Genomic DNA, 25,794 nt, shown 5'->3' with positions numbered 1-25,794 from the left:
ATGGGATGGTAATTAGAGAAGAAACTGTTGAAAGTAGCTTGAATTTACATTCATTGGTTTTTTTGCGTACACATACACGAGTCTCGTGCCGGGAGGCTCTCGAGGTTCGACGTCAAACGAAGTGCGGTTTCAATTCATCGTCCATGTGTTTAAACGAACCGTAATGACGTTGCGCAACCCTTAGAAGTCAATATCGACACGATGACTCGACTCGAACAGTAGCTCTCGAAGTCAAGATTCGAATGTAACTGCTTGAATTCTCACTGATATTATTTCGTTTCATCAGGGTGACTTGGCGAAAAAGAAGATCTATCCAACGCTATGGTGGCTGTACCGGGACAATTTGCTACCGTCGGCTACCAAATTCTTCGGCTACGCCCGGAGCAAACTGTCTGTGGATGAATTGAAGGAAAAATGCCGCCCATATATGAAGGTTTGTTAGCCGAGCAATTCCAAATGAAACCGACAAATGACAAAACATGAGTATTTTTGATTCGAATGAAAGTTTGTATTCCGGTTTGGGTTGGAGGAAATATGAGTACCCTTTGAAAAGGGCGTATCGATTTTAGTAGGAGGAATCTTTGATAATTTGTATCTCAAAAACTATGAGTCCTACCGAAATAGTGTCTTAGAAAGAGTTATAGAGTATTGATGTCCAAACGTGAAAAAAATATACACTGAGAAAAAAAAATTGTACTTTTTTCATTTACAAAAAAAAACTTTAATTTGCAATAAATGTTTTTACGGTGGTTAGACACTCTACTCCCTCTCTAAAGGCTGATTTAGACGATGCCAGTCAGCGCTCTAGTTGAAGCATCCATTGAACAGAGAACAGACACTCTGTTCAAGTTACTTTTACCAGTATCGAACAAGTGATTGGCCTCTAACTTGAACAGAGTGTCTGTTCTCTATCCACTGGATACTTCAACTAGAGCGCTGACTGGCATCGTCTAAATCAGCCTTAAGGTGGAGCTGCCATTCAAATGAAAGACAAATTTCTGCATGACTCGAAAACTAATCAAGAAAATACCAAATTTGGCATGTGAAGATCTTTAGGTGGCACGGAACGTTTCTATGGTGATCGAACACTCCTCCCCCCTCTTTAAGGAGAGAAGAGGGGAGGGATCTGTCTTCATTCTATCATATTTTCTGTATCAAATTTTTATTCCATGTAACGAAGAAACATTTTATTTGCAAGTGGTTGAAAAATCTTGAACGAGAATTGTGTCTGAGAATAATCTGATATTATAATGATGAGTTTTGGTAGAAGTACTAGGATTTTTTTAATAAAAGGTAAATTCAACTGGGTCGATTAGAAGATCAATCAATGAACAGTTCTGCGATTGGACTCATGAACTTGCGCTTAGTAAGAAAACGTGAATGTTTGAAGGTATTGATAACAAAAAACAAATTTTGGGCGGGACGAAGTTTGCCGGGTGACAAATACAAAAAAACAAAAACGGCTTAAATTGGACAATACCTTCCTCGAGTTTTGCGCTTAGCATCAGATTTGTTGAATCTTTTTTATGTATATGGATATGAAATCATTATCGAGAAGAGAATCTGCAGAGAATGTAAAAGAATAAACCTTTTACATAGAACACATATTTCATACGTTAGAGTTAATTTTAATATATGATTTTTGTTTCAAAAGCGGCTTATTCAACCTGAAAATCCATAATCATTTTCACGAATACATGCTGTAATACCGTAAAAATGAATCGCGTTTTGACATGACAATAGCAAAAGGTGTGTCGGCGTTGCTCAAGATAGTGTCAAGAGAATGTATTACTTCTTAAATCGCTTCTGTTGATAGTGTCTTATGAACGGTGTGTGTCTCATCGCCGACTCTAGATTGTTATTTCATTTAAGAATTCCACATTATTCATAATTTCTCGCGTTGCAGTGCAGTCGCTTTCCATGATTCCAGCAATGTATTCCATAACATGCGCATTGTGCATTGGGACTCACATGCGATGAATTTCAATTTATTGTTTTTTCTTCGAATCACAATTTCTCGCGTCACTGTGTAGTCGCCTTCTACGATTCTAGAAACGCTTGCGCATAGAATCTACGGACGTGGTCTCCAATAGGTGTTTTATCAGGTGACAGTAGTGTGATTGTCGTTTTGTAAACTATGCAAGTGTAATTTGAAGTATTTCAATAATTTGTTGTGCTCATTCAAAAATACTTCTAGCTTGCCGGCGGTACGCCTGGCTTTAGATGAAGTGAGGTTATATGTGAATGTGTGCATGGAAGTTCGATGTAGTGGGCGTAGCGCTATCTGTCATTCAACAACATAAATGAATATGTTCTGTTTGTAAAACGAATGTCGGTAAAATTATTTGAGTATTGTTTATAAAAAAATACTAAAACCATGATTAAAAATAGGGTATGGGGGTTTCAATTTGTGGTGATATAAATTGTTCAAAGTCAAATTTACGATAAAAAAAATCAGATTTTTGAATTGCCTAGGGCCACCTTAATCGGTATTAAATATGTAGTAATCGGTATCCTAGCGGTATCGTTTACAACCTATTCTCATGCGTACCAAGTTTTTTGTGCATAATTTCATCAAAATCGGTCGACCCGTTTTGGAGAAGTTCAGTAACAAACACCGTGACACGAAATTTATATATATATATTTTAATAAGTTTGTCGTGTTATATCGCCATGTTCATGAAACTTTATGAATTTGCTTATAATTTTCAATGACTTTTTCCAAATATATCATTATGATAAAACTATATGTTTAGGAGTTACGTTGAAAAAGATTATCGCTACGTTTTCTATTAACCCACATGTCTTCAAATGTTTTTCAACGTAACTTCTCAACATATAAAGGGTGTGTCACATCAAATTGCATCACGGAAAAAACGCTGCACAAATTTAATTTTTAGGAATTATATCTTCAGCTTTCGCTTATAATCAGATAAGAGTGTATAGATCCCGTTGGCCATGCTTCACTGTCAATTTTTCGTAAATTTGGAAAAATGTCGTCGAACGAAAAAGAGCGTCGTGAATTAATCCTGCGCACTCATTTCGAGAATCCGGAGTTGTCACATCGGGACATCGGTAAGATGTTGGGAATCGTCCAATCCACGGTCAGCAGAGTACTAAAACGATACTTCGAGAACCTAACCATCGACCGGAAGGTGAAGAACGGCAAAAATGGATGCTCCGTCAGTGAAAAAGATCACAAGCGCGTAGTTAAGCAGTTTAGACGTGATCCGAGAAGTTCGGTCCGGGATGTCGCCAATAAGCTGAATTTGTCAAGTTCATTCGTCCAGCGGACCAAGCAGCGGGAGGGCCTGCGTACATACAAGGTTCAGAAGGCTCCTAACCGCGACGAAAGGCAAAACATGGTGGGGAAGACGCGAGCCCGGAAGCTGTACACCGAAATGCTGACGAAGCCGCATTGCCTGGTAATGGACGACGAAACCTACGGCAAAGCGGACTTTCGTCAGTTGCCGGGCCTGTTGTTCTTCTCCGCAGAGGACAAATTCAGTGTTCCGGAGGAGATTTGCAAGCAGAAACTATCCAAGTTTGCCAAAAAGTACATGGTGTGGCAAGCGATCTGCTCTTGCGGAAAGCGGAGCGCCCCCTTCGTGATGACCGGCACGGTAAACGGGCAGGTTTACCTTAAGGAGTGCCTACAGAAGCGCTTACTACCACTATTGAAGCAGCACGAGGGCCCGACCATCTTCTGGCCGGATCTCGCTTCGTGCCACTATTCAAAGGACGTGTTGGAGTGGTACGAAGCCAACGGGGTCACCTTCGTGCCAAAGGAAATGAACCCGCCCAACGCGCCGGAGCTTCGCCCAACAGAGAAATATTGGGCGATTATGAAGTAGACCCTCCGAAAGAACCCAAAAGTTGTCAAATCGGAGGCGATGTGTGTCAGCGATGAACTCCAGATTATTGTTTCTTCTCTGAATTACAATTTCTCGCGTCGCTGTGCAGGCGCCTACCATGACTCCAGCAATGTTTTAAACAACATATGCATTGAAGGTGTACACGTCTTCTCAAGTCGGTATTTTATTTGGATTGATGACAATAACGTGATTGTCACCTTGCAATCCGAGCATGCATGATATGAAGAATTTTGAATCATTCATTATGTTTATTCAAAAAGTCTTCCGGCTTGCCTGAAACACGCATGGCTTTAGCCGAATTGAGGTTATTGGCGCATGTGTGGATGGAAGTTCGATGAAACGAATTTAGCGCCATCTGTCATTTAACAACGTAAATAAATTCGTTCTATTCGAAAACAAAAGACGGGTCGATTATTTGTATATTATTTATACCAAAATACTAAAATCGTGATTAAGAATAGGAGATGAGTGTGAACCTTTGAGGTTATATGTACTTTTTTGCCAAATTTGAGATAAAAATAGAAATACAAATTATTTAGATTTTTTTTCTGCATAGGTTCACCCTAAACGGTATTAAACATACGGTAATCGGTAGCCTAGCGGTATCATATATAGTTTACGTCCTATTCTTATGCCTACCATGTTTTTTGTGCATAATTTCACGAAAATCGGTCGAGCCGCTTCGGAGGAGTTCGACCACGAACATCGTGACACGAGATTTCAATATATATATATATAGAGAAGATAAAAAAAGAAATAAAAAATATATATTTTAGAGTACCAATTTTTTTTTCAGTGTATATTTTTTCACGTTTGGACATCAATACTCTATAACTCTTTCTGAGACACTATTTCGATAGGACTCATAGTTTTTGAGATATAAATTATCAAAGATTTTTCTTACTTACTAACCGATACGCCTTTTCAAAAGTTACACTTGAGTCAAAAAATTCACAAATGCTGGGGAAGACTCATATTTCCTCCAACCTAAACGGAATACAAACTTTCATTCGAATCAAAAATACAAGTTTTTAAAATCTGCATTTTTAGTGCGATTTCATTTGGAATTGCACAGCCCCTCGATTGTATCTTTCAAGAATCGCTAGTAAACTAACCTACATTCCCAGGTTGAGTCCGACCAGCAGGAAAAGTTCGAAGAGTTTTGGGCTCTAAATTATTACGTTGCCGGGAGCTACGATGGGCGGCGAGATTTCGAACTGCTCAACCAGGAACTGTGCAAGTTTGAGGTTGGCAAGGTGGCCAACCGTTTGTTCTATCTGGCACTGCCACCGTCGGTGTTCGAAACTGTGACGGTGCACATCCGGAACACCTGTATGGGTCAGAAGGGTTGGAATCGGGTTATCGTGGAGAAACCCTTCGGACGGGATGCGGACAGTTCGAATGCGTTGAGCAATCACCTGTCCAAGCTGTTCACCGAGGAGCAGTTGTATCGAATCGATCACTACCTGGGCAAGGAGATGGTTCAGAATTTGATGACGATTCGGTTCGGTAACCAAATTTTCAGCCCCACGTGGAACCGAAACAATGTTGCCTCGGTACTGATCACATTCAAGGAACCATTTGGAACGCAAGGAAGAGGAGGTTATTTCGATGATTTTGGAATTATCAGAGACGTGATGCAGAACCATCTGTTGCAGATTCTTTCGCTGGTGGCGATGGAGAAGCCCGCTACCTGTCACCCGGATGATATTCGTAACGAAAAGGTTAAGGTTCTGAAAAGTATGGAACCACTAACGAAAGATGATGTGGTTTTGGGGCAATATGTGGCCAACCCGAACGGGCAAGATCAGGACTCTCGTATGGGCTACCTGGATGACCCAACCGTTCCGAAGGACTCGGTTACCCCTACTTATGCGCTAGCCGTAGTTAAAATCAACAACGAACGATGGGACGGAGTCCCGTTCATTCTGAGGTGTGGAAAGGCACTCAACGAGAGGAAGGCCGAAGTTCGCATCCAGTACCAGGATGTGCCTGGAGATATTTTCGATGGCAAGCCCAAGCGTAATGAGTTGGTCATTCGCGTTCAGCCGGGAGAAGCCTTATACGTCAAAATGATGACCAAATCACCCGGAATCACGTTCGATATGGAGGAAACGGAGCTGGATCTGACCTACGGCCACCGGTACAAGGATGTTAAGCTGCCGGATGCGTACGAACGGCTCATTTTGGATGTGTTCTGTGGATCACAGATGCATTTCGTTCGCTCTGATGAACTCAGTGAAGCCTGGAGGATCTTCACTCCGCTGTTGCATTACATCGAGCGAGAGCGACCGGAACCGATCAAATATGTTTATGGCTCACGTGGCCCGAAAGAAGCTGACCGCAAGTGCGACGAGAACAATTTTAAATACTACGGATCGTACAAATGGCAGCCCAAGCTGTGAACGAGCTCGCATTGCTTGACGGGTTGAATTGTGTCCTCTGCTCATTTTTGTATACTGTTTTCTCCTGGAAAATTTATTTATTTATTCGAATCATTCGACATCGTACATGCCAGCCATGTATACTGTTGGAATTGTAGGAACGTGAAGGAACTGAAAATTACATTTCATTAAGAGATTTCATGTGCAACATTCGTTACAGTTTTGGAGACTATTTTTTATACACATATTATGAAAAAAAAACATGTCAATTAAAACATTCCCATACGTTTTTGATAAGCGGTTCATTGTTTTTTTTCGAGATGACAAATTCATTGAATTATTTTCCACACAGCATATGACATTCGGAGCGCGTGCGCTTTCCGGAATGGGGGAAGATTTGATCACAGCATACACTGCTGGACCGGGCTCAGTTTATTTACTCGTTTCGTCGTCATTTTTTGGAATGTTTGGAAAGATTTTCATGGTTGGTGTTAATCGATGGGATTGGTTCTGTTAGGTTCCGTTGTGAAATTCAGTGGAAGTGGTGTTAAGCGAGTGCCGATGTGTTTACTTTAAGGATCCCGTGCGGCCAAACATTACAAAAAGCGGTGAGTAGTGTATTTTCATATTTGTTTGAATTTTTGCATTCATCGATAATTGTTCTTTTCGGAAGAAAAGAATAGTGTTGAATTTGGAAATGCAACCAATATCCCTAACTTACAGAGCATCCTTGGCCGCGGCAGATCGGTTTCAGTCCTAATCAGGTATATCGTACATCGAGAATCAGGTTCAATTTCCATTCGGGACATCATGTTGGGGAAAATCCTCTCGACTGAAGTACGATTCACATACATAGTAATGTAACGTCGACTCTTCTGGAGAGAGAGAGAATGCGAGTAGACGTGCGATACGATTTACCTACATCTGAAACGATTCGAAATCACACATTATGCTTGCTGATCAATAAACTTCTACCGAGCACCTGCGGAAAATAGCATGTATCACCAGAGATGCCAACCTTCCTGATTTTTCAGGATTTCCCAGATTTTTTGGGAAAATCAGGCAAAGTTGAGTGTTTGTCAGGATATCGGGGTACGGATATCCTGACAAACATTTAACTTTGCCTGTTTTTTTTCTGAAATGATCCTGATTTCACCTGATTTTTATACTTTTCACTTTATCAGAATGAAATCATCCGTAAAAAATAAATTGGGATCCCTTTCAAAGTTTTTTCTGTTTGGAAACGAGAATTGTAATAATAGCACTTTGGTTCGCAAATGTAAAATGATGACATTGGATCAAATTGTATGATCATTGCGAATCTACTTTATCGCTTTACCAGAGTGAAAATCCCGAATTACTTCCAATATATACAAATGTTTCGAGGTTTTTCCAAACAGTGCCAGATAATTTCACAAAACCAGAATATCTGACGAATTTAAGAAATATGAACGATATTAAGTTTGAGGAACAACATCACCTTGTATGATTGTTCGTATGATATAAGTACCCGCAAAGTTGTTGTTGAGGAAATACGTTTTCAGGGTGTAATATGACTCAATAGAAACTTTTTGAATTCAATGTCAATATTACAAGATTTCATATGCCGTTTTCTCGTCAGATTCAAAGTAGAATCAATTTTAATGGTGAAATTATAGCAAATATATCTCGATTCAAATAACATAAAAATAAATAAAAATACTTAACAATTCATCCACAATTCATCGAATTTGCAAAATTTTTCGATGGCAAAAGCTTCAACTCTATGACCAACATAAAAAAATGCGAGAAAACAAACATGTCCTGGGGGGATAGAACTTTTAAGCTGGCAAAAAATGACAGGAGATTGTAAAATAGAATAATAAAATTTAGAATGCAGAATAAAATTGAATCAACTATTCTAATATAAATTCATATAAATTCAATCGGATTAGTTCCAAATTTGTTAAATTTGTAACATGGTTTATAATTGAAAATGCATTTTGTCTTCTTCTTTCATTCAAATCAAAAATACATAAATAAAAAGTACATATATTTGTACATAAAAGAAATAACTTCACGTTACATAAAATATGTGTATAAATACATACCCATTTTTTTTTAATGGATTCAATTTTAAGGTGAAGGTGGAAGGAAGCCACAAATGGCTGCCACAATGGCGCTCATTTCTTTCATCTCCCTCCCTCACCAGTGTGTAGAAAATGATCGTTTTCGCACACTTCCTATCAAGTAATATCAACCAAACTCTAATCGATTACTCACAAGATGTTAAATTTTCATCTGCCGTCGCAATGTATAATGAAAAACGTCGGAAAACTCGAGCTAGTGTTCTGAAAGATAAACTTTTTCAATTTGCCGCAATGGTTTTGTTTGTATTGGTGAAAGCATCGTTGTTTTTTCAACACTGATGCCAGACAACATCATCGAAACAGCCGAAAAACCAATCAATAAAATGTTATTCAGGAGTCATAGCGTTTCATGTAATGAAAATCAATAAAATAAAATTGTGTTGATATCAATACAATTATTATTTTTATGTTTAATGGGTTTATAATGTAAGTTTTAGCAACTTTAACATTGGTTAAGAAATTTGTTTTGCAGAGCTCGGAACATTGCCACGGCTGTCTCTGCTGCCACAAAATAGTAAACGGTAAAGTATTACATTCAATCAAAATGCTTCGGCCAACGAAGAGAAGTGGTTTAAGCATTCCAACGTGAATATGTGAAAAAATAGATCAACGAAGGAAAATATTAAGGAATTATTAACATCGAGCTACTGTACGGAAGATCTTGTTGATACCAAAAGAGCCCCAATTCGCACGTGTTATAAATTTGCTCATGTTCCGCTAGCGTATGATCACAATTTTTCTTCATATGCAAATACACCTTTCATATATATATTTTTTTATTTGCAATTGTTCGTCGGAACACATTGTTCATACATTTGGCTTCAGTATTGAATTGTTATTTTTTTTCAATTGTATCTAAGATTCGTGTCAGTGAAGCGCCACACAGTTTGATGAGTGAATTGATCTATTTACGTTCCAAAATCAAAACAAACCGGTTGCTTTCTCTCACAAACTCTATTACCCTACGAATACACGTGGTTTTACTTATACTACAACACTGGCTTCCTTCCACCTTCACCTTAAGACGATGAAGAAATAGTAATCTGCAGATCACTGTCGTCATCATTTTTCACTGGTAAGAATGGGCCTGGAGCTTAAAAAGACGGGTGGGTAATGTCGGGGACACAACCGGAGTGACGTAGGACTATACAAAGGGGACAGCTTTTATTAAATATATATTTTAAATATATTGTTTTATTTTCTTCTCCTACGTGAATACCTACCTATCTGCCTGAAAAATGGATTAGTTTACTGTTTACTCTTTATGAATATGTTGATGGTTCTGAAAAGAACCTTTGTTGTTGTGTTTTTGTTATCACTCGATATTCCCATCTTGTTCGGTTAAACCTTCCTGTTTAGCTATTGCGTTTGCCACTCGCCACAGCTTTCACAGTTGAAAAATTTCTTCCCATCCAGCTTTGTGACATATTGTACAGTAAATTACATTCAATGCGACGTGCCGAAGCGCCACTCAGTGTCGCATTGGAGGCGATTTTAATCTGTAATTGAACATATGCGATGACAGTGGTACAGTGACGCCTTTAAATGTGGGGTTATAATTTGGATCTCTATGTTTACAAAAATGTCCAACTAAATAAGTCGCATTACATGTCCGTCCAATTAGCTAAATGTCGAACTAATTGTAAATTACTGTACTTTCAATCTGGAAACAATTTAAGAATTGGTGAAAATTGAATAATCAGGAAAGTCCCCAACTATCAATAAGCTCAGAACAACTGCCAAATTCTCATACTCATCAGATTCTGGCAAACAAATTATGAAAAAATCAATTTGTGTTTTATTATTATTTTGGATAATGTTTTAGAAAGCATTGAACTGTATTTCCTAAACTCTTTTTTGGAAGGTTTAATGGCCCTGAAAAGCGCCTTGTTTTATGGAATGGTTCCAATTTAGAAAACTTAGTACTCGTGGTTTTGAAAAAAAACCATTTCGAACGCCCTCGATGCCGCCTTGTTCTGGATTTGCCACCAAAGCAGTTTGTATAAAGAACAAACTTTTTTCTTCTGCCACCTGATGCAGTTTTGCGATTGCGTTTGCCACTCGCCACTCGCCACTCGCTGCAACTGCCTGTTGTCTTGATGTCCACCGAACCGAATGTGTTCTGTTCCGAATGCGGGTTTTCTTATCGTCGCGAGCAGCTTTGCCAGCTAACTCGATCACTTCGGCGGCCGAAACTATATAACGCTGGCTAAGTGGACTGGTACACTGGTACTAACGCGCTCGGCCTAGCTACCCTTGCGGGGAACTCAAGATCAACACGGTTCGAGCGGGATTTTGCCTTTCCCTTCACTTTTCCTCCTTTACCATGTCCAGACATGGCTGCTTGGGTTGGTTTGTTGATGTGTTGTGATGCGAACCGATGTGGTGTACGGTTTGAATGAGAATGATCGTTACGGCAGTGGAGCGGGGATTTTTAAGCTTACTGGCTGGCTCGAGAATTACGCATGTGTGAGACAGCGACCAATGTTTCGTTCTTTTTTTTCTTTTTCCTTTCCAATGGTGCTTCATTCTATTTCGCTGCTGCTCTGGTTGCCCGTTTTGGTCGGTACGATTTGAGGAGCACAAAATGGACCAATCAAAAATGGGCACATAGGGCATTTTGACAATGCTTGATATTTCCCAATTATTCAATTATTTATCTCAAGAAAAATGAAATGTTATTCGTTATGATAGATGCGTAGATATATTTCCTATCAATTGATGCAAAAACCTTTGCGAGCTATTGAGAAATGCTCGAGTTATAAGCGTTCCAAATCTTGCATTTTTTCCTACTTGTTCAGTGCCTAGATTTCCATTTCACCCCCTATATCTTCCGGTTAGACGTAGTCCTACGTCAAAAAAAGTTCAACGTTGTTTGCCTTGCTTCCATGTCTATTTCGTTCTTCAGTGATTCAGAACAGTAAATGGTTAAATTAATTCCTAGAGAAACTTTAGCGCAACATTCAACGACAGGACGAAGTTCTTTCAAACCTTCAAAGCCGAGATCATGTGCCAGCTCCAAAATGTTCTGCCTAATTTCAGGAAGGAAATTACCTTCTGCATCGGAATTTTTTACGTACTCTGGTAAAATTTTTATTATTAATTGGTTAGATCAGAGTTGTTGTATTTTTCGGAAAGTGCATCTTCAGATAGTTCGGATAAATTAGAAGGATGCCCTGATGCATTATTCAAAATTAGCAAAGTCTTATTGTTTACGTTATTGTCTCGTCATTTTTTTTTCACTTCTGTACAAAAGTGATTTTTGAAACAATCCTCAAAAGTAGCTTTCTTGTTGGATCTCCATATGACGGGTGATCGATTTTTATTAAGTCCTTCAAAAAGCCTTGGATTTTCGGATAAATATATTAAAAGTAGTTTAAGCTTAAAATTGCCCGCGACATTCAAACCAAGAAGCAAAGTTAATTGTTTTTTAGGCATCTTATGACCAGGCGCAAATTTTTCGGGTTTTGCAATGTAAATCGAAAGGCTACTTCTTCCATCGAAAACGTGCCTTAATTTAAGACGGCCGTTATAACGAAATGTCGTATAAAAAGTGGCGGTATAGCGAGGTATGGATGTAGGGGAACTGGGGGTAAGCCCGGCCGAGAAGTTTCTTTTTTCGGTTCGACCGCTTCTATTCAGCAGGCACAGGTTATGATTGAACGTGGCAAGCTTAAAGCTGCGAAAAGTTTATTTTTCGTTGTAATTGGGTTATTATAAATTAATTAAATTCAACTTGCAATTTCGGTCTTGAAATAAAGTTTTGTTAGAACAATTTCAGATTTAAGTAATAGCTAAATAATTTAATTGTTGAAAAAACATTACGGAGCATTACGGAATGACGTGTGGAACAACTGCCACTGTCACTAGTTCTCGTAATCTTCGCTGTTTCCGACTTTACAGGCACTGCGGACTCTGTGGCACTGTGTCCAGTTTGCAACAATCTACAATTGATTTCACTGCCGGTTGCCGTTCGCCACTTGAACTGCCCAGGAGGAAATGATTGGGAGTCAGGGCCTCCGCCTCCTCGAAATCCAGAGGAAGGTCAACGGCTTTGAATTTACAATTCCTTCTGCTTCTATCGCCAAAGGGAAAAGGGCTTTGTCGTCCAATCTCGGTCCTCTGTTAGCTGTTGCGGATTAGACAGAGCCGACCATCCGTTCCCATGAGCCTTTTATGTGCGGAGCGCTCGGTGGGATGAATACCTATTTCGTGTTTGTGTTGGTGAATGTTTCCTCCATCGTTCTGTTAATTTTCATTAAACAACATTCCACTTCCCCCTGCTGATCTACGACCCGAATATAAGGTACTGCAGCGTACGCTTCTTCACTCGCATCGACTGATACATGTAGTTGAACGTATTGATAGTGTTTAGCAGTTGCTACCAAGAAGTAACCACGAGGGATTTGGAGACGTTGAACATCATCTAACAGCACCACTCTCGCTACCGCACGTGACACGCATCATTTATCTGTTGATCCCACTGGATATCGGATCTCCAAATCGCCTGCAGAAGGACCTTTCCCTGCACCGTAAAAGTGGGTAGTAAGCCAATGGTGTCGAACAGACTCATCAAACTCTTTAGAACCTGCCTTTTGGTAGGTGTAGTTCCTGTAGCTATCAGCTTTTGAATTTCCGACTGCATCAATGTAGAAAACCCCAGAAGACCTCCCTTAGGACGCCAGCGTAGCCCCAACACTAGTTCACCTTTGTCCGGACGCTGCATATCCAAGCAGTGCACTTCCGAATCCTCCTTCACACCGAGCCCGATGAGCACTACGGCACTGTTCGACTGGAAATTATTGATTGAATCCACCTCTGCTATTTATTAATCGTACCTCATTTTTTGATATTGTGTTGACGTAAGAATTGCTGTATAATAGTTCTTACAAACGTAAAAAGGACAACATCGGGTAAAAGGACATCGTCCCGTAGACGGGCTGTATCGAGCCCTATAAGTGTTATGTCCTGTAGTGTCCGCTTGTAGTGTGTGTACCTCTACCTCTTGAGTCATTCCAGCTGCTTCTTCGATGCTTTCGAAACTCTTTAAAATCCTCGACGTAATGATTCTTCACAATACATTTTGCAGCTCGGGGATTCACTTCGGCAAATTCCATTGCATTGCAAATTCCATGCATTCATCAGGAACACTTCAGGTGTTTCAAACGGGTTCTATAAGATCACCCTGATTCTATTTCGTTGCAACACAAACAATTTCAACAAGATACATTCATACATTGTTGAATGCTTAGAATAAAGTATATTTAACGTCAACTTCGTTCAAAAGAGTTGTTTGTTTATATATTGTGCTTAAATATGATAACTTCAGCTGTCCAGTTTCTATAAGACCATTTCAAAATTCATAAGAATTATCAATGGAAAATTCAAAACGATCGGCTGATTTACATGTCAATAATTGGCAACCTTGCCATTTCGGCTAAAAACCTGGAAAATTCGCGTTGGAATACTATTTACCAAATGCTGCTGAACGATTTTCTCGATATTGTTCCCATGTTTCTGAAATTGCGACCTTGAGCTCTTCAATCGTGGAGTACCGTTTCTGCGTGCAAGGATCCCCCAGAGATTTTCAATAGGATTCAAGTCTAGAGAGCGAGCCGACCATTCCAAAACATTAAGTTTTTGGTCCTTAATTCATTGCTTAGTTTCCTTGCTGATATGAATATGATATGACATGTGAATTTTTTGTGACGATATCCACGCAAAAACGGTAGGAGAGAGGATTCCAGAACATATATGTGATCCTTGAATGATGTGAAAGCTATCTTGAGCTTTCCGGTTGCCCAGAATCCCGCCCAAACCATGCACGAGCTTCCAGCTAAATTCCTGGTTAAAAATACTGTTCCTTCTTTCGTAAATCACGCCAGTACCCGTTGAAACCATCAGAACCATCCTAATTGAACTCGTCTTCGTCAGTGAAGATTACCTATACATTGAAGAACTTTTCATTATGGTATATAGCAAATGCATTCTTTTGCAAACATTCTTTGTCACAACATACCATATCCCACCGTCGGTTCAGGTGAGCTTTGGCAAAACTCAGACGTCTTCTGATGTGAGATAGTGTAAGATGAGGTGCTTTAACCGTATAAACCCTCTTATGTGAGGATGTTTTACCAAAACTTGACGAATTGTCACCCGAGTAACATTTAAATTGAAATATTGCTTCATTTGCATAAGCGATTTTGAGGTTCTCGAAGCTGTTCTAGCTATTTCCCGCTTATTCCGGTCAGAGAGCTTCGATTTACGTGGAACTCTCTCCTTCTTACCGTGTCCTTGAGAATTGGTCAAATAATTGATCAATACTTGATGGAATCTTCCAATCCGACGAGAAATTTCTCTGATACCAACATTTTCTTGGTGAAATACATCGATTTATCTTTCTTTTCTCTCCGTGAGCACTTTTCCCTTTGGCAATTTCCATATTTATTGATCAAAACAACTAAAACAACGGAAAAATGTAACTGGTCTTATAGAAACTTGACACTTGAAAAATACAAAACCTTTTTATTGAAGGTATAAAAGTATCCAGAATTAATATTTTTGGCAAATTTATTCGCTTCTTCACGCAGAGTCGAAAACACTAAGGCCAATCGTCAATCGCTGCAGCTTCTCGATAGAATTCTTTAACGATTGGTAATCCCAATGAGAACATCCACAGGCACGTAATTTGAGGAGATGAAGTCTGGCATTCCAGGAATTTTTTGCATCGTTCCAAACATATTCGTTTCAATCTGGCCGGCAATAAATGACTCACACATCGATGTACGCACCAATCAATTTCGACTGATAGACACTTTTGTTTCCGAAGAGGATTGCGTTGAACGCGTTCATGAAAACGTAGATAACATTGTACAGCCTACCGACCTCAGACTTCGGACGGTTTGAGCAGCTCGTAGATCTGTTTTGCCGGTTTCCCGCATTTAAATAACGTGACAGTTGCCACATGCTTCACGTACAGACCGAACTTTGTCGTTGCTAGGAAACAGAGCAAGTATCGATGGGACCATGGAACTTGGTGAGAGAGAAGTTCAACACGGTTTCGATTTCATTCGAACTACTTTTCTTGAGCCATTTTATCTAAATCAGCTTGAATGTGAGAGATAAGGTGGAAACAAAATGCCGCGTTGTGCGTTGCTTCTCATCAGCAGTCATTGCTTGCGTTTTGTACTAAAACATTCGCCCGACGCAGTCTGTTGATTTGCAGTCACAATCTAGCATTCGCGTTACCACTTTTCATGTAAACAAAAACAAAATAAAGTTCGTATAAAAATCTTATTCTTGTTGTGTCCACGGATCAGTTGAATGTTTTTAAAAACAATACATTGATGTATCCGCGCTGGTGGCATTGAGCTTCGATTACTAGTTTAGGGGAGAGTGAAAAAATAGCTGATTTTCAGTCGGAATGAACACGTTTTCAAAATTAAAATTCTGAATGAAAATTAGCTTTTCTATATCAAACTAGTATTCTATTTAAATGAAAAACATTTTTGTTTGCAGGTGATGAAAAAGTCTCATACGAAAATTGTTTATGAAGACAACTCTATATTATGATGAAAAAATTCAGCAACAATGTTGGAATTGTTTAGCCATATGGTTGAATGAAAGTCAGAAACACGTGTCTCAAGTAATCAAATAACATGATGTGAAAATTTTCATTCGAATTTCAGAATATAAAAATCGGCTTCGTGTCTTCTAATCTGATAGAGATTACACTAATGAGTTTGGGATCCAAATTATGGCCCTAATTTTAAGTTGTCACCAGACGTCGATACCATGCATCTATCATCGCGAATTCGGCGCAAGCAGTTTAGAACAAATGTTAGCGTTTAGAACAACGATGCTAATGACGCAACGCATTATTGTGTTCGACTAATGCGGGCGTACACGATTCGTCCAACGTATCATTTGAATGTTGGACTCAAACATTTGACTCGATGAATCGTCAAATGTTGTGAGTAATGTGCTGCTACACGGTGAAGTGAATGTTCGATTCAAAGCAATCGGCCCAAACAATCGGCGAGTATTTGGATCGAATGTTTATTGTTTTTATTTACCATCAAAAACGTTAGGAAACTGAATGACGATGCGAGTATTCAAATTGCTGCCGTAGCAATTGTACTGATATCGGGCTGTAAATTAAAAATGCTTCAAATCAACATTATTAGAATGCAATATTTCGCCGAATATTTTGAACTTTGAGAATCAATTTTACAGTTCCTCCACCTAAAACTTGTAAACAAACCAATCTGTCAAAGATAGATTCGGACGAATCGTGTAGCGGTGTATCGAATGTCATCGAGTGTCGAATCAACGAACGACAAAAATCCTTTGACTCGTGTCACTCGCGTTGGAAGGTAATCCACAACGAACGGATTACCTTCCAACGCGAATATTCGACACTCGACATTGGAGGTTCGTAGCTCGTCAGTCGACTACACGATGCGTCGAATCATCGAGCGTCCAGCATTCGATAGTGTTCGTAGCATCGTGTAGCGCTGGCTTAAATGGAAACACACATATTTAAAATGAAGTGTCAAAGCACAATCGTCGCAACGCGACGCATAGCGCGGCATTCTGGTCCCACCTATAGCGATGTGAAGCGTGTCTTCCAAACGACTTTCAGTGATTTTGTTCCTTGACTTTGATATTAATTCAAAGAAGTAATAAAATGAGCATGTTTTATTAGTTCTGGAAATCGCGCTTCTGGAACATATCTGGAGTAGGAATCCAAGACATCATGGTTTTGAAATTTGGCACGCAACTCTAAATCACACTGCGTTTCAATGAGATCCATCTGCATGTTTTCTGCATCGGAACTGAATGGGATAGAGAAAATTGGAGAATTATTTCATGGGCTTTGAATCACCAGTATTTGCGAAAAAAAATAAATCGACTGGACTTACACAAATCGAATGTCAAATTTCATGGTATGGATACATTCGTAATTGTTCGGATAATTGACGTTTACTCGCCAGCGAGTAACTGACAACGTATAAACGTATAAACTGACAACGTATTCAACTATATTCATAATTTCGCTCATATGATTTTTTTCAAATCAGGCCGTGGGCCGCATAAACAACGTCGGAGGGTTGCATGCGGCCCGCGCTCTGCAGGATGGCCACCACTGCACTAGCATATAAGTTGAAGCATTGTTTGTTTACAATGGCACGATGCAGCCAGATCATCATCTGGTCTTATAGAAGTTGGACAGAGTGTAGCTTCCTGCTTGTTTGGACTCAGTTTGGGCGTTGTATTCCGTTGATTGATAGGTAAAAGCTGTATTGACGTTTTCGGTAGTACTAGCTTCAAGATTGTCTGCTTCGGGATCACACCTTTTGCTTCAGCTGGATCGGAAACGATCGGTTTCGTCTGTGCTGCTGCTTCTTCCTGTTCAGTAGACAACGTGTCAACCCATTGTTGCGCTCCCTTCCTTCTCGCCCTGTCGCTGACACGGCTCCGAACGCTGGCATTTTCTTCTTTCTCCATAACCCGGCACATGTCATGTGCTCAAATGGAGAAGTGGTGAAACAAGATAGCAAATAGGGTTACCAGCTGTACTGTGCTGAAAATGATGGGTGGTATCAAACGAAAAGCTGGAAATTTCATCCGAACAACTGACGAATAATTTTCATGTATTTTTCCTTTAAAGTTCATTAAAATACCTACAATATGACATCGTTCCCCTTTTTGAACATTACTTCCATGCTGAGAAATATCCTACTTTATGCGACCAAATTCTAACTGAAACAGGCTTTACCAGCCTCCTATACTGCCGTAATCTCGCAAAGTGACGCAAGCGCCAGAGGGAGAAATTTTCAGTACGAGACTTTTCGCAAAATTGCATGTATAATCAGCATACGCGTACATTACGAAAATCTGATCTGTACAAATTGTGTACAATTGATGGAAAAACATTGCCATCGGCTCGATTTTTGAAAAAATGCAGTTTTATTTAAGCTATGTTACCAACGCCAATTTGTTGTGGAAACAGCAAATTTTAATCGCTGTTTCCACAACCGATTGGCGTTCATCCATCAAAGTATGGGAGAATCTGTTTCCAAATATTTTCTACAACATTCCACCGTTGAGTGGAGCAAGAGGTAGCATCAGAGAGAAGAGTTCTGCACATTTTCCGTCTTTGTAGCGTGTGTCGAGCGGGCCAACGTTGTTGAGAACCCAATTGTAATAACTATTGACAGCATCTTCTATTCCAATCCAAATGCAATTGAAAACATCCGTGTTGAATAAGATAATGCCGTCCGAAATTATCCGATGTAAAGCAAATATAGTTTACGCGAGGATGTTCTGAGTTTTGTTATAAGATGCGTTTCGATGGAGATTTTAGACATTACCCTTCGATCAACTCTCAGCTTCAATTCATCCGAAAAAGACATTGAGCAAGTGAGGTTAGTGAACATCGGTAAGATGCTTTGTACCTTGATTGATGTTGTTATTTGAAATGTTTTGTCCCTTCTCGTTCATTCTATGCCATCAGAACGGATCTGCATGCACAACTGTTTTATGGTCGTTCTTCAGCTCTTAGGCGACTGTTAACATTCTGGTGAACAGCAATCATTTCTGTGATATTATTAACATTCCCAATGACGGGAATTACCAGTGCGAGGTGCATTTTTAACATAAAAAATAACTGAACGGAGTCGACTCTGCACGTAATTCGATGTTATAGTATCGAGAACATAAACATCATGCTCAATTTCAGTCTGACTTGCATTTTCGTCTTTTTTAGATAAAATTGGAGAGTGAATCGGATTCTTAACAGTTGAAAATCGACATTCGAGAAATTCGATACAGTCCCGTTGACATAAGATCATTACAGGAGCTATTAACATAACAAGTAGGCACTCACTGCCAAAGGATACCGTTGCTACATCAATTGGCGATGTAGTTGTTACGACCCACCACAGGCACTGTTCCATACAAGGATAATACCGATGAGACAACGAAAGAATAAATTATATATTTTTTATATTGCACTGTAGTTGCTTTGTAGTTTTAGCTAGTTAGACTTAAGTTAGTGATTATGTAGTTATAATATATTAAAATAATTTGAACATGTATTGATTGATGGTGGCTCTTTATCCACTTGAGCCTAATAAAATAAAGGAAAAAATCGATACAGAAAATCTCAACACATCTAATGAATTTATTTTTTTGGTGTATTTCCAGTGAAACATGTCCCCTAAACTGGGTCGTTTGATTGTCAGAATGCAGAATTTACTGGGAATACTATTGGGTGAGTCATTCAATTGAAAATTGAAAAATTATTGCTCGATTAATCTCGTTCATTTCAGTTCTTGCCAGCACCACTCTAAACCACGGCACCGTCGAAGCGGAAGTTCTCCAGCAGGCATTTCGCATAAGTCCCAACGACGTGGAGGCTCACATTGGAGAGGAGGTGGTGATGCACTGTGAAGTCGATCATCGCGCCGGCATGGTCCAATGGGCAAAGGACGGCTTTGTACTGGGCTTCAATAACGAAATCGAAGGTTTCCCACGCTTCTCCCTCAATCAAAACCATAGCAGTGGCATTTACAACCTGAGGATCACGAATGCATCCTATGAGGATGCTGCCAACTACCAGTGCCAGGTAGGACCGGCAAAAAACAACCGTCCGATTCGAGCGGGAGCCAAGCTGACTGTTCTAGGTATATCGAAAACATTTTCGCAAAAATAGATTTTCATCGGGATAATAAACTATTTTTCTTTTTTGGTAGGATCAATGAAAAATCGCCGCGGTATGTATCATCGCAACTGAGAAACAGAAAAAAACCATCGATTTGCCGTTCGCAACTGCTCAGTCAAATAATATCCGGCCAGGTCCCAGGTTCTTTGACAAGTCCATCCAACATAATCTCTTGTTCCGCCCCAGCAGAGCACGAGCACTCGGTGGCATTAATGAATTGAGTAAATAATTATATCGATACAGCCTGGTGTAGCATAACATATCATTAATTCATAAGAAAACAATGTATTCGTAAATAAATTAAATTGAGTATTTCGATAGCTGGGAGGTGATAATTATTACGCCGGTGAAAAGCCTGTTGACAGGAGTGAGTGGACAAAAAAACAAATGAGTGGAATAAACCAAAAATGGGAATAATTCATATAATATTGTTGCATTTTGCTGACGATTCATGTCCAATATTGTTCATGGTTTAATTTTTCTAAAGGAGCCATTGTGAATGTTGATTACGCGGCGAAATTGTCTATATTATTCTGTGGGCTCAATAATCCATGTAGCGCACCCTGGGTTAAAATAATTATTTTTTAATTGGATGAAAATGTACTGAATCACTGTTGTGCGAAACTCTGTCTTGTTTTTTTCCTCAAACCTATATTGGACAACTTCATCTCCGTATGTTGTTTCTAATAGCATGGTGGCTATAATTTTCATTGAGAACGTGTTTTCATTGCTGGTTGAAAATTCACTTCAAAAGAAGCGTGTGAAAATGAACTGTCCCACATAAGTATAAAAGAGACTGTCCACTGCAAACTGTTGGCCATTTTGTGACTGCGGCTATCTTGGCTTTGGATATTTATGATCTTATGTGTTCCACTAGTTAAGTTCTTTCTTTTGATACCCATATTGATTGGGTTTTCAGGAAGTATGTTTTGTAGCGGCCGCCATCTTGTATTTTCAAGGTCATGGAATACGCGGTTTTATGATCACAGCAGAGATAAAGGAAATCGCGCACGAAAATAAAATAAGGGTTTGGACATTCATGATTGCTTAAAAAGATAGGACAGAGTTATTGATTTTTTTTTTCGTAGGATTACGTCTTTAGAGAACACGATCGCCTCGTGGAAAATGTCTTTTTGTTTTGTTTCGGGCTCTGTTTGCTTTAAACTAGGTCTACTTCAAAAAGTTCGCTAGATAACTAGGACTATACCGTTGTTTCCATTTGGATGATGAGAAAATTTAATACAGCATACAGTTCTGAAACACTTGATTTAGTGGATTCAAGTAACATTTGGTAAGTAAAACACTTAAAAGTTAATATTGTTATTATTAATTTTATCCATATAGTTGAGTCACCAAATGTATTCTGCAACATTTTCAACGTTTCGGAACAAGAAATTTTGTTGCCACACAACATCTAATATCTAATTTCACACAATATTACTAATAGAATTATACATATCAAAAATTGCCGAAAATGAACTTGTTTTTAATGGCGCTGTAAATAAACTAAATGGAGATCTTAGCGCTTAGAATTGACTTTATCACCACTGACAGTAGCATCATCTTTAAAAATTTAAAAATGATCAGCAAGAGAGTTACAAATTCCCGGTATATATTTGACAGAATGTATAATCGAATAATGTATAATCGAGTCCGACCTGTAATAGAAATAATGCCCGGAAAGACTTATAAAGTGTAACAAAATATATTATACTGTAATAATAATTTTCAAATGTTAAGGAATGTTGATGAGCAAATCAATCATTATTTTGAACTTTTATTTCGAAAAATATAATAACTGCTCACTCATTGTTTACTTATTTGAGGAACCAAGTAACTATGTACTTATTCCAAGACACCAAGACCAAGCGGATTACACCGACTTCACTGGAATAAGTGTGAACAATAGAAATATAATACACAATGATCGCTGGTATTGAGATTGTGATTTAATCATTACTATGAGGAACCCATCCAGCAGTCGTGGCCGAGTGGTTAAGGCGTCTGACTCGAAATCAGATTCCCTCTGGGAGCGTAGGTTCAAGTCCTACCGGCTGCGTTCGTTTTTTCGCTCGTTGGTTTAGTCACAGCTATCGAGAGCTCTCTCCTCTTACCTTGAACCTGTCATTTTGTTTAGTGTATGAATTCGGTCGTAGTTGATATGTGTTTACATTGAAAACAGAGAAGTAGTGAGTGCCCTGAATGCTTTTTTCCGAGTTTGTCTCAAATTCCAGAGCATTAATAATGATAATGCAATTTATTATTCAAGATTCCTTAGCCTCTGCTTCACATTTATAGATGGTTTGAGCTAGGGATTGAATTACTGTGCCAAAATTTCGATAACCGGTTATTCGGTATTGAAAATTTCATTACCGGTAAAACCGGTTAACAATCCCTAGTTTGAGCACAATTTCAGGGCTAAACATATCATAAACTTACAGTGACCGGCAAAAATGAAGATTCAACCTCAATACATGTGAAAATTTAAATAAATAGATTTTATTTTTTCGTGGTTTTGATGTAAATTGCTGACAAATGAAAGCCAGCGTTTGTTGATGTCATTATATAGTAAATCAACTATATAACTTGTAAACACATGCATATTTTTTGTGTTGAAAAACTAAGCAGCTGTCCACATACCACGTGGACATAGAAAGCACGATTTCAGACTTCTCCTACCACCTCCGTGGACAAGAGTGGACATTCTACGATATTTTTAAAAATTAAAAATGACCAAGTAAATAATGTTATATGTTATATTTTGTTTCTTTATTAGTAAGAAAACAGAAAAAATCAAGAAAATAAATGACATGCTCAAAAGGCAGCAGACATTGGTGTCTTGTGATCTAGTAATACTGATCTAGTGATCTAGTTATTGTGATCTTGCTTACTGCGAGATATGATCGATCACAGGAAGAGCCGATTTATTTTCACTCTCGATTTCCACTTCACCTTCCTACCCTGCGTAACTGTCCAGCCACAGTGTATCAGTTTAGCTGTTGTCGCCAAAGCAATACAAAACCTTTTCCGCCATCGTTCGAAAAAAATTCAGAGAAGAGTTCCACTCCATATTTCGGCTTAAGCGTATCGATTTCGCATAATTATTCATTGATTGATCTTCTAATCTACCCTTTAAAATTACCTTTTACTATAAAATTCCTAGTACTTCTACCAAAACTCGACATTGTAATATCAGAATATTTTCAGACGCAATTCTCGTTCAAGATTTTTCAACCACTTGTAAATAACATGTTTCTCCGATATGCTACATGCCAAATTTGGTTTTATTTGCTTGATTAATTCTCGAGTAATGCAGAAATTTGTGTTTAATTTGTATGGCAGCCCCCTCTTAGAGGAGGGGAGAGGTGGAGTATCTAACCACCATAGAATCAATTACTGCAGCCTTGAACATACATATGCCTAATTTGGTTTCATTTTCTTGATTAATTCTCGAGTAATGCAGAAATTTGTGTTTCATTTGTATGGCAGTCCCCCCTTAGAGAGGGGGGTGGAGTGTCTCACTACCGTCACTACATTTATTGCACCCAATGACCTCCACATGCCAAATTTGTTTTCATTTGCTTGATAAATTCTCGAGTAATGCAGAAATTTGTGCTTCATTTGTATCGCAGCGCGCCCCCCCCCCCCCTAGGAGAGGGGGGAAGGGGTATCTAACCACCATAGAAACATTTATTGCACCCTAAAGTTTCCACATGCCTAATTTGGTTTCATTTGCTTGAAAAATTCTCGAGTCATACGAAAATTTGTGTTTCATTCATATGGCTGACCAAACCGCCACCCCCCCCCCTAAGAGAGGGGGAGGGGTGGGGGGGTCTGCACCCGAAGTGAATATACATACAACGTTATTACGGCTGCCACCGTGTGTGTAGAATCCGGAAGAGTTCATCCGTCGTGACAACGTTGATGAACTCGGTGTTGTTATGAATAGCACGATACTGTCACGCCACGGGGAAAAACAAGTATATTTGTCACTTGTGTTTTAGATGGTGAAAGCTAGTCACGCGGAATGGAGTAAGTTGATTTTTGGATTTATTTAGCTTCTTGCTAACATTTTGAATCTTGTCTTGCTTTTTAAGAAAGAAAAGATACACAAACAGCAATTTACCCGCTTGGTGGCATTTTTAGAACGAAACCCTGACGTATCTAGAGGCCGTAAATTTGTTTATTTGGATTCGATAAATGCGCTACGAGATGTAATTGAGGACTAAAAATGTAACTCTCGCCCGATTGCAACATGGAGAAAGGTCTAATTTCGGTTGTCCTAAAGAATAGAAATTTTTTGTTTCAATTTTAAGGACTAACAGAGAGTTGCAACCCCATAAATGGCAATGGAGGCCACTGGTCCAAAACGATCATTATGATTGATTATGTATAATATTGATTTGTTGATATTTTGAATATAAAATAATAACTGTAATGTTTTTCCAACATTGCAGAGCTGGTTTTTGTAATTCAAACATTCGCAATTGGTGGACAAGACCCGAATCAGGACGATAATTACATCGAATAAGGCCATTGATCTTTTATTTTTACGTACTAGATATTTCCAACGATATTGTTTTGAAGACATACTTTGAATGAAACAATATTTAAGTTTCAAATAAGGAAAAAAATGAATCTGTCATTGCAAAGCTTTTAAATTAACAATTTTTAAATTGTTCTCTAGTACTTTTTCCATAATTTTGATATCCGTCTAAAGAAAATCTGAATCATTTTCTGCTTTGGGCAAATTCCTTGAAACTCATCAGATGTTTCATATGAAAATTATGCTTCTGACCGACGCTACTGACCAGTTTCTGTTTAACACTCCTATACTCGCGCATTGGTCTGTCAGACCGAGAAATCAATAATTCGTTCATTTCTCAGAAAATATCAACACTACGACTTTGCGATTCTTTCTAGCTTCGTTTTTCGTCGTTCGTCATCGTTTAGCGTATCGCATATGTTGGAACAAAGTGGACGTGTGCCACTTTTTTACCACTTTCGGTCTGACACACCGACGCGAGTATAGGAGTAACTATTTTGGACAAGTCCCTTTTTTCATATTCTAGAATATTGTTGAATGAAATGTATAAATTAATGTTAGTGGCGTTGAATATTTATTGAATATAATGCATAAGATCATTACCCGACTACTCTCATTTGATTTCAGTCCCTTTTGTAACTGGGTTGAACGGATCCATATATTAACTATTCGTCGATATATTCGTCGTTAGATTCATACGTTCAAAAGCTAAATATAAATGTTTGACTTCCGTATAGTTATTTGCTAAATATAATGGTCATACATATACACACTTGTGAAAGAATTTCACTTGTGGAAGAATTGTAAACAGTAAACTATAAACTAAACGGTGACTTATGGTAATTTTGAATAGTTACAGTTTCGGGGATATTTTTTTCATAATGGACAATATCAACAAGAAAACAAGAAAAAGAAAGGGAAGTTCCTACAAATCATTTCATATCATCTTTTTATGCCCATTTATAAAAAGACATTAATTCTTAGTTTACCAAGAATACAGAGACGAAGAACATGCAAACTTCATATTCCAGAACCTTGTTCATCTGGTAATTATCTGGAAGGTCGTTATATATTCTTCTCTTCGATAAAAGACCCGAAAAATACGCAACAACTGCATGAAATGCAAAATATA

The 25,794-nt window shown here is 38.7% G+C and overlaps 2 protein-coding genes and 1 non-coding gene across 6 annotated transcripts in view; all 3 read left to right on the top strand.

Annotated features, from left to right (window-relative positions):
- The window catches only part of LOC129771193 (glucose-6-phosphate 1-dehydrogenase), a 42,601-nt gene extending 36,045 nt beyond the window's left edge, over positions 1–6,556 (top strand). For all 3 annotated transcript variants that reach the window (XM_055774604.1, XM_055774602.1, XM_055774605.1), the window contains exons 3-4: positions 287–433; positions 5,003–6,556. In XM_055774604.1, coding sequence (XP_055630579.1) covers positions 287–433; positions 5,003–6,280 — 1,425 coding nt within the window. In that variant the 3' untranslated portion in view covers positions 6,281–6,556. The remainder of the gene's footprint in view (positions 1–286; positions 434–5,002) is intronic.
- A 95-nt stretch (positions 6,557–6,651) lies between these two features.
- On the top strand, positions 6,652–20,510 carry LOC129771194 (kin of IRRE-like protein 1). 2 transcript variants are annotated; one of them, XM_055774607.1, is made up of 5 exons: positions 6,652–6,867; positions 6,983–7,023; positions 19,600–19,666; positions 19,725–20,078; positions 20,148–20,510. In XM_055774607.1, exons 3-5 carry the CDS (start codon positions 19,606–19,608, stop codon positions 20,186–20,188), a joined length of 456 nt encoding a protein of 151 aa, XP_055630582.1. In that variant the 5' UTR covers positions 6,652–6,867; positions 6,983–7,023; positions 19,600–19,605; the 3' UTR covers positions 20,189–20,510. The 2 variants fall into 2 exon arrangements, with proteins under 2 accessions (XP_055630582.1, XP_055630581.1); XM_055774606.1 differs by lacking the exon at positions 6,983–7,023 and having other exon boundaries at positions 6,655–6,867.
- Positions 20,511–22,093: 1,583 nt separating this feature from the next.
- Trnas-cga (transfer RNA serine (anticodon CGA)) lies at positions 22,094–22,175 on the top strand. Its single transcript has one exon. It is a non-coding gene; the product is annotated as a tRNA-Ser (tRNA).
- The last annotated feature ends 3,619 nt before the right edge of the window (positions 22,176–25,794 follow it).

The sequence above is a fragment of the Toxorhynchites rutilus genome, chromosome 2 (assembly GCF_029784135.1).
Source record: "Toxorhynchites rutilus septentrionalis strain SRP chromosome 2, ASM2978413v1, whole genome shotgun sequence".
Classification (NCBI taxonomy): Eukaryota; Metazoa; Arthropoda; class Insecta; order Diptera; family Culicidae; genus Toxorhynchites; species Toxorhynchites rutilus.
The sequence above is the reverse complement of the archived record's forward strand: the minus strand, read 5'-3'. Positions and strand labels throughout refer to the sequence as shown.

Bases quoted from the DNA above. Each gene is read 5' to 3' on its own strand.
- LOC129771194 (XM_055774607.1), top strand. From the start codon at position 19,606: ATGTCCCCTAAACTGGGTCGTTTGATTGTCAGAATGCAGAATTTACTG. The intron at 19,667-19,724 runs GTGAGTCATTCA...CGTTCATTTCAG, and splicing joins TTTACTGGGAATACTATTGG to TTCTTGCCAGCACCACTCTA. The intron at 20,079-20,147 runs GTATATCGAAAA...CTTTTTTGGTAG, and splicing joins AGCCAAGCTGACTGTTCTAG to GATCAATGAAAAATCGCCGC.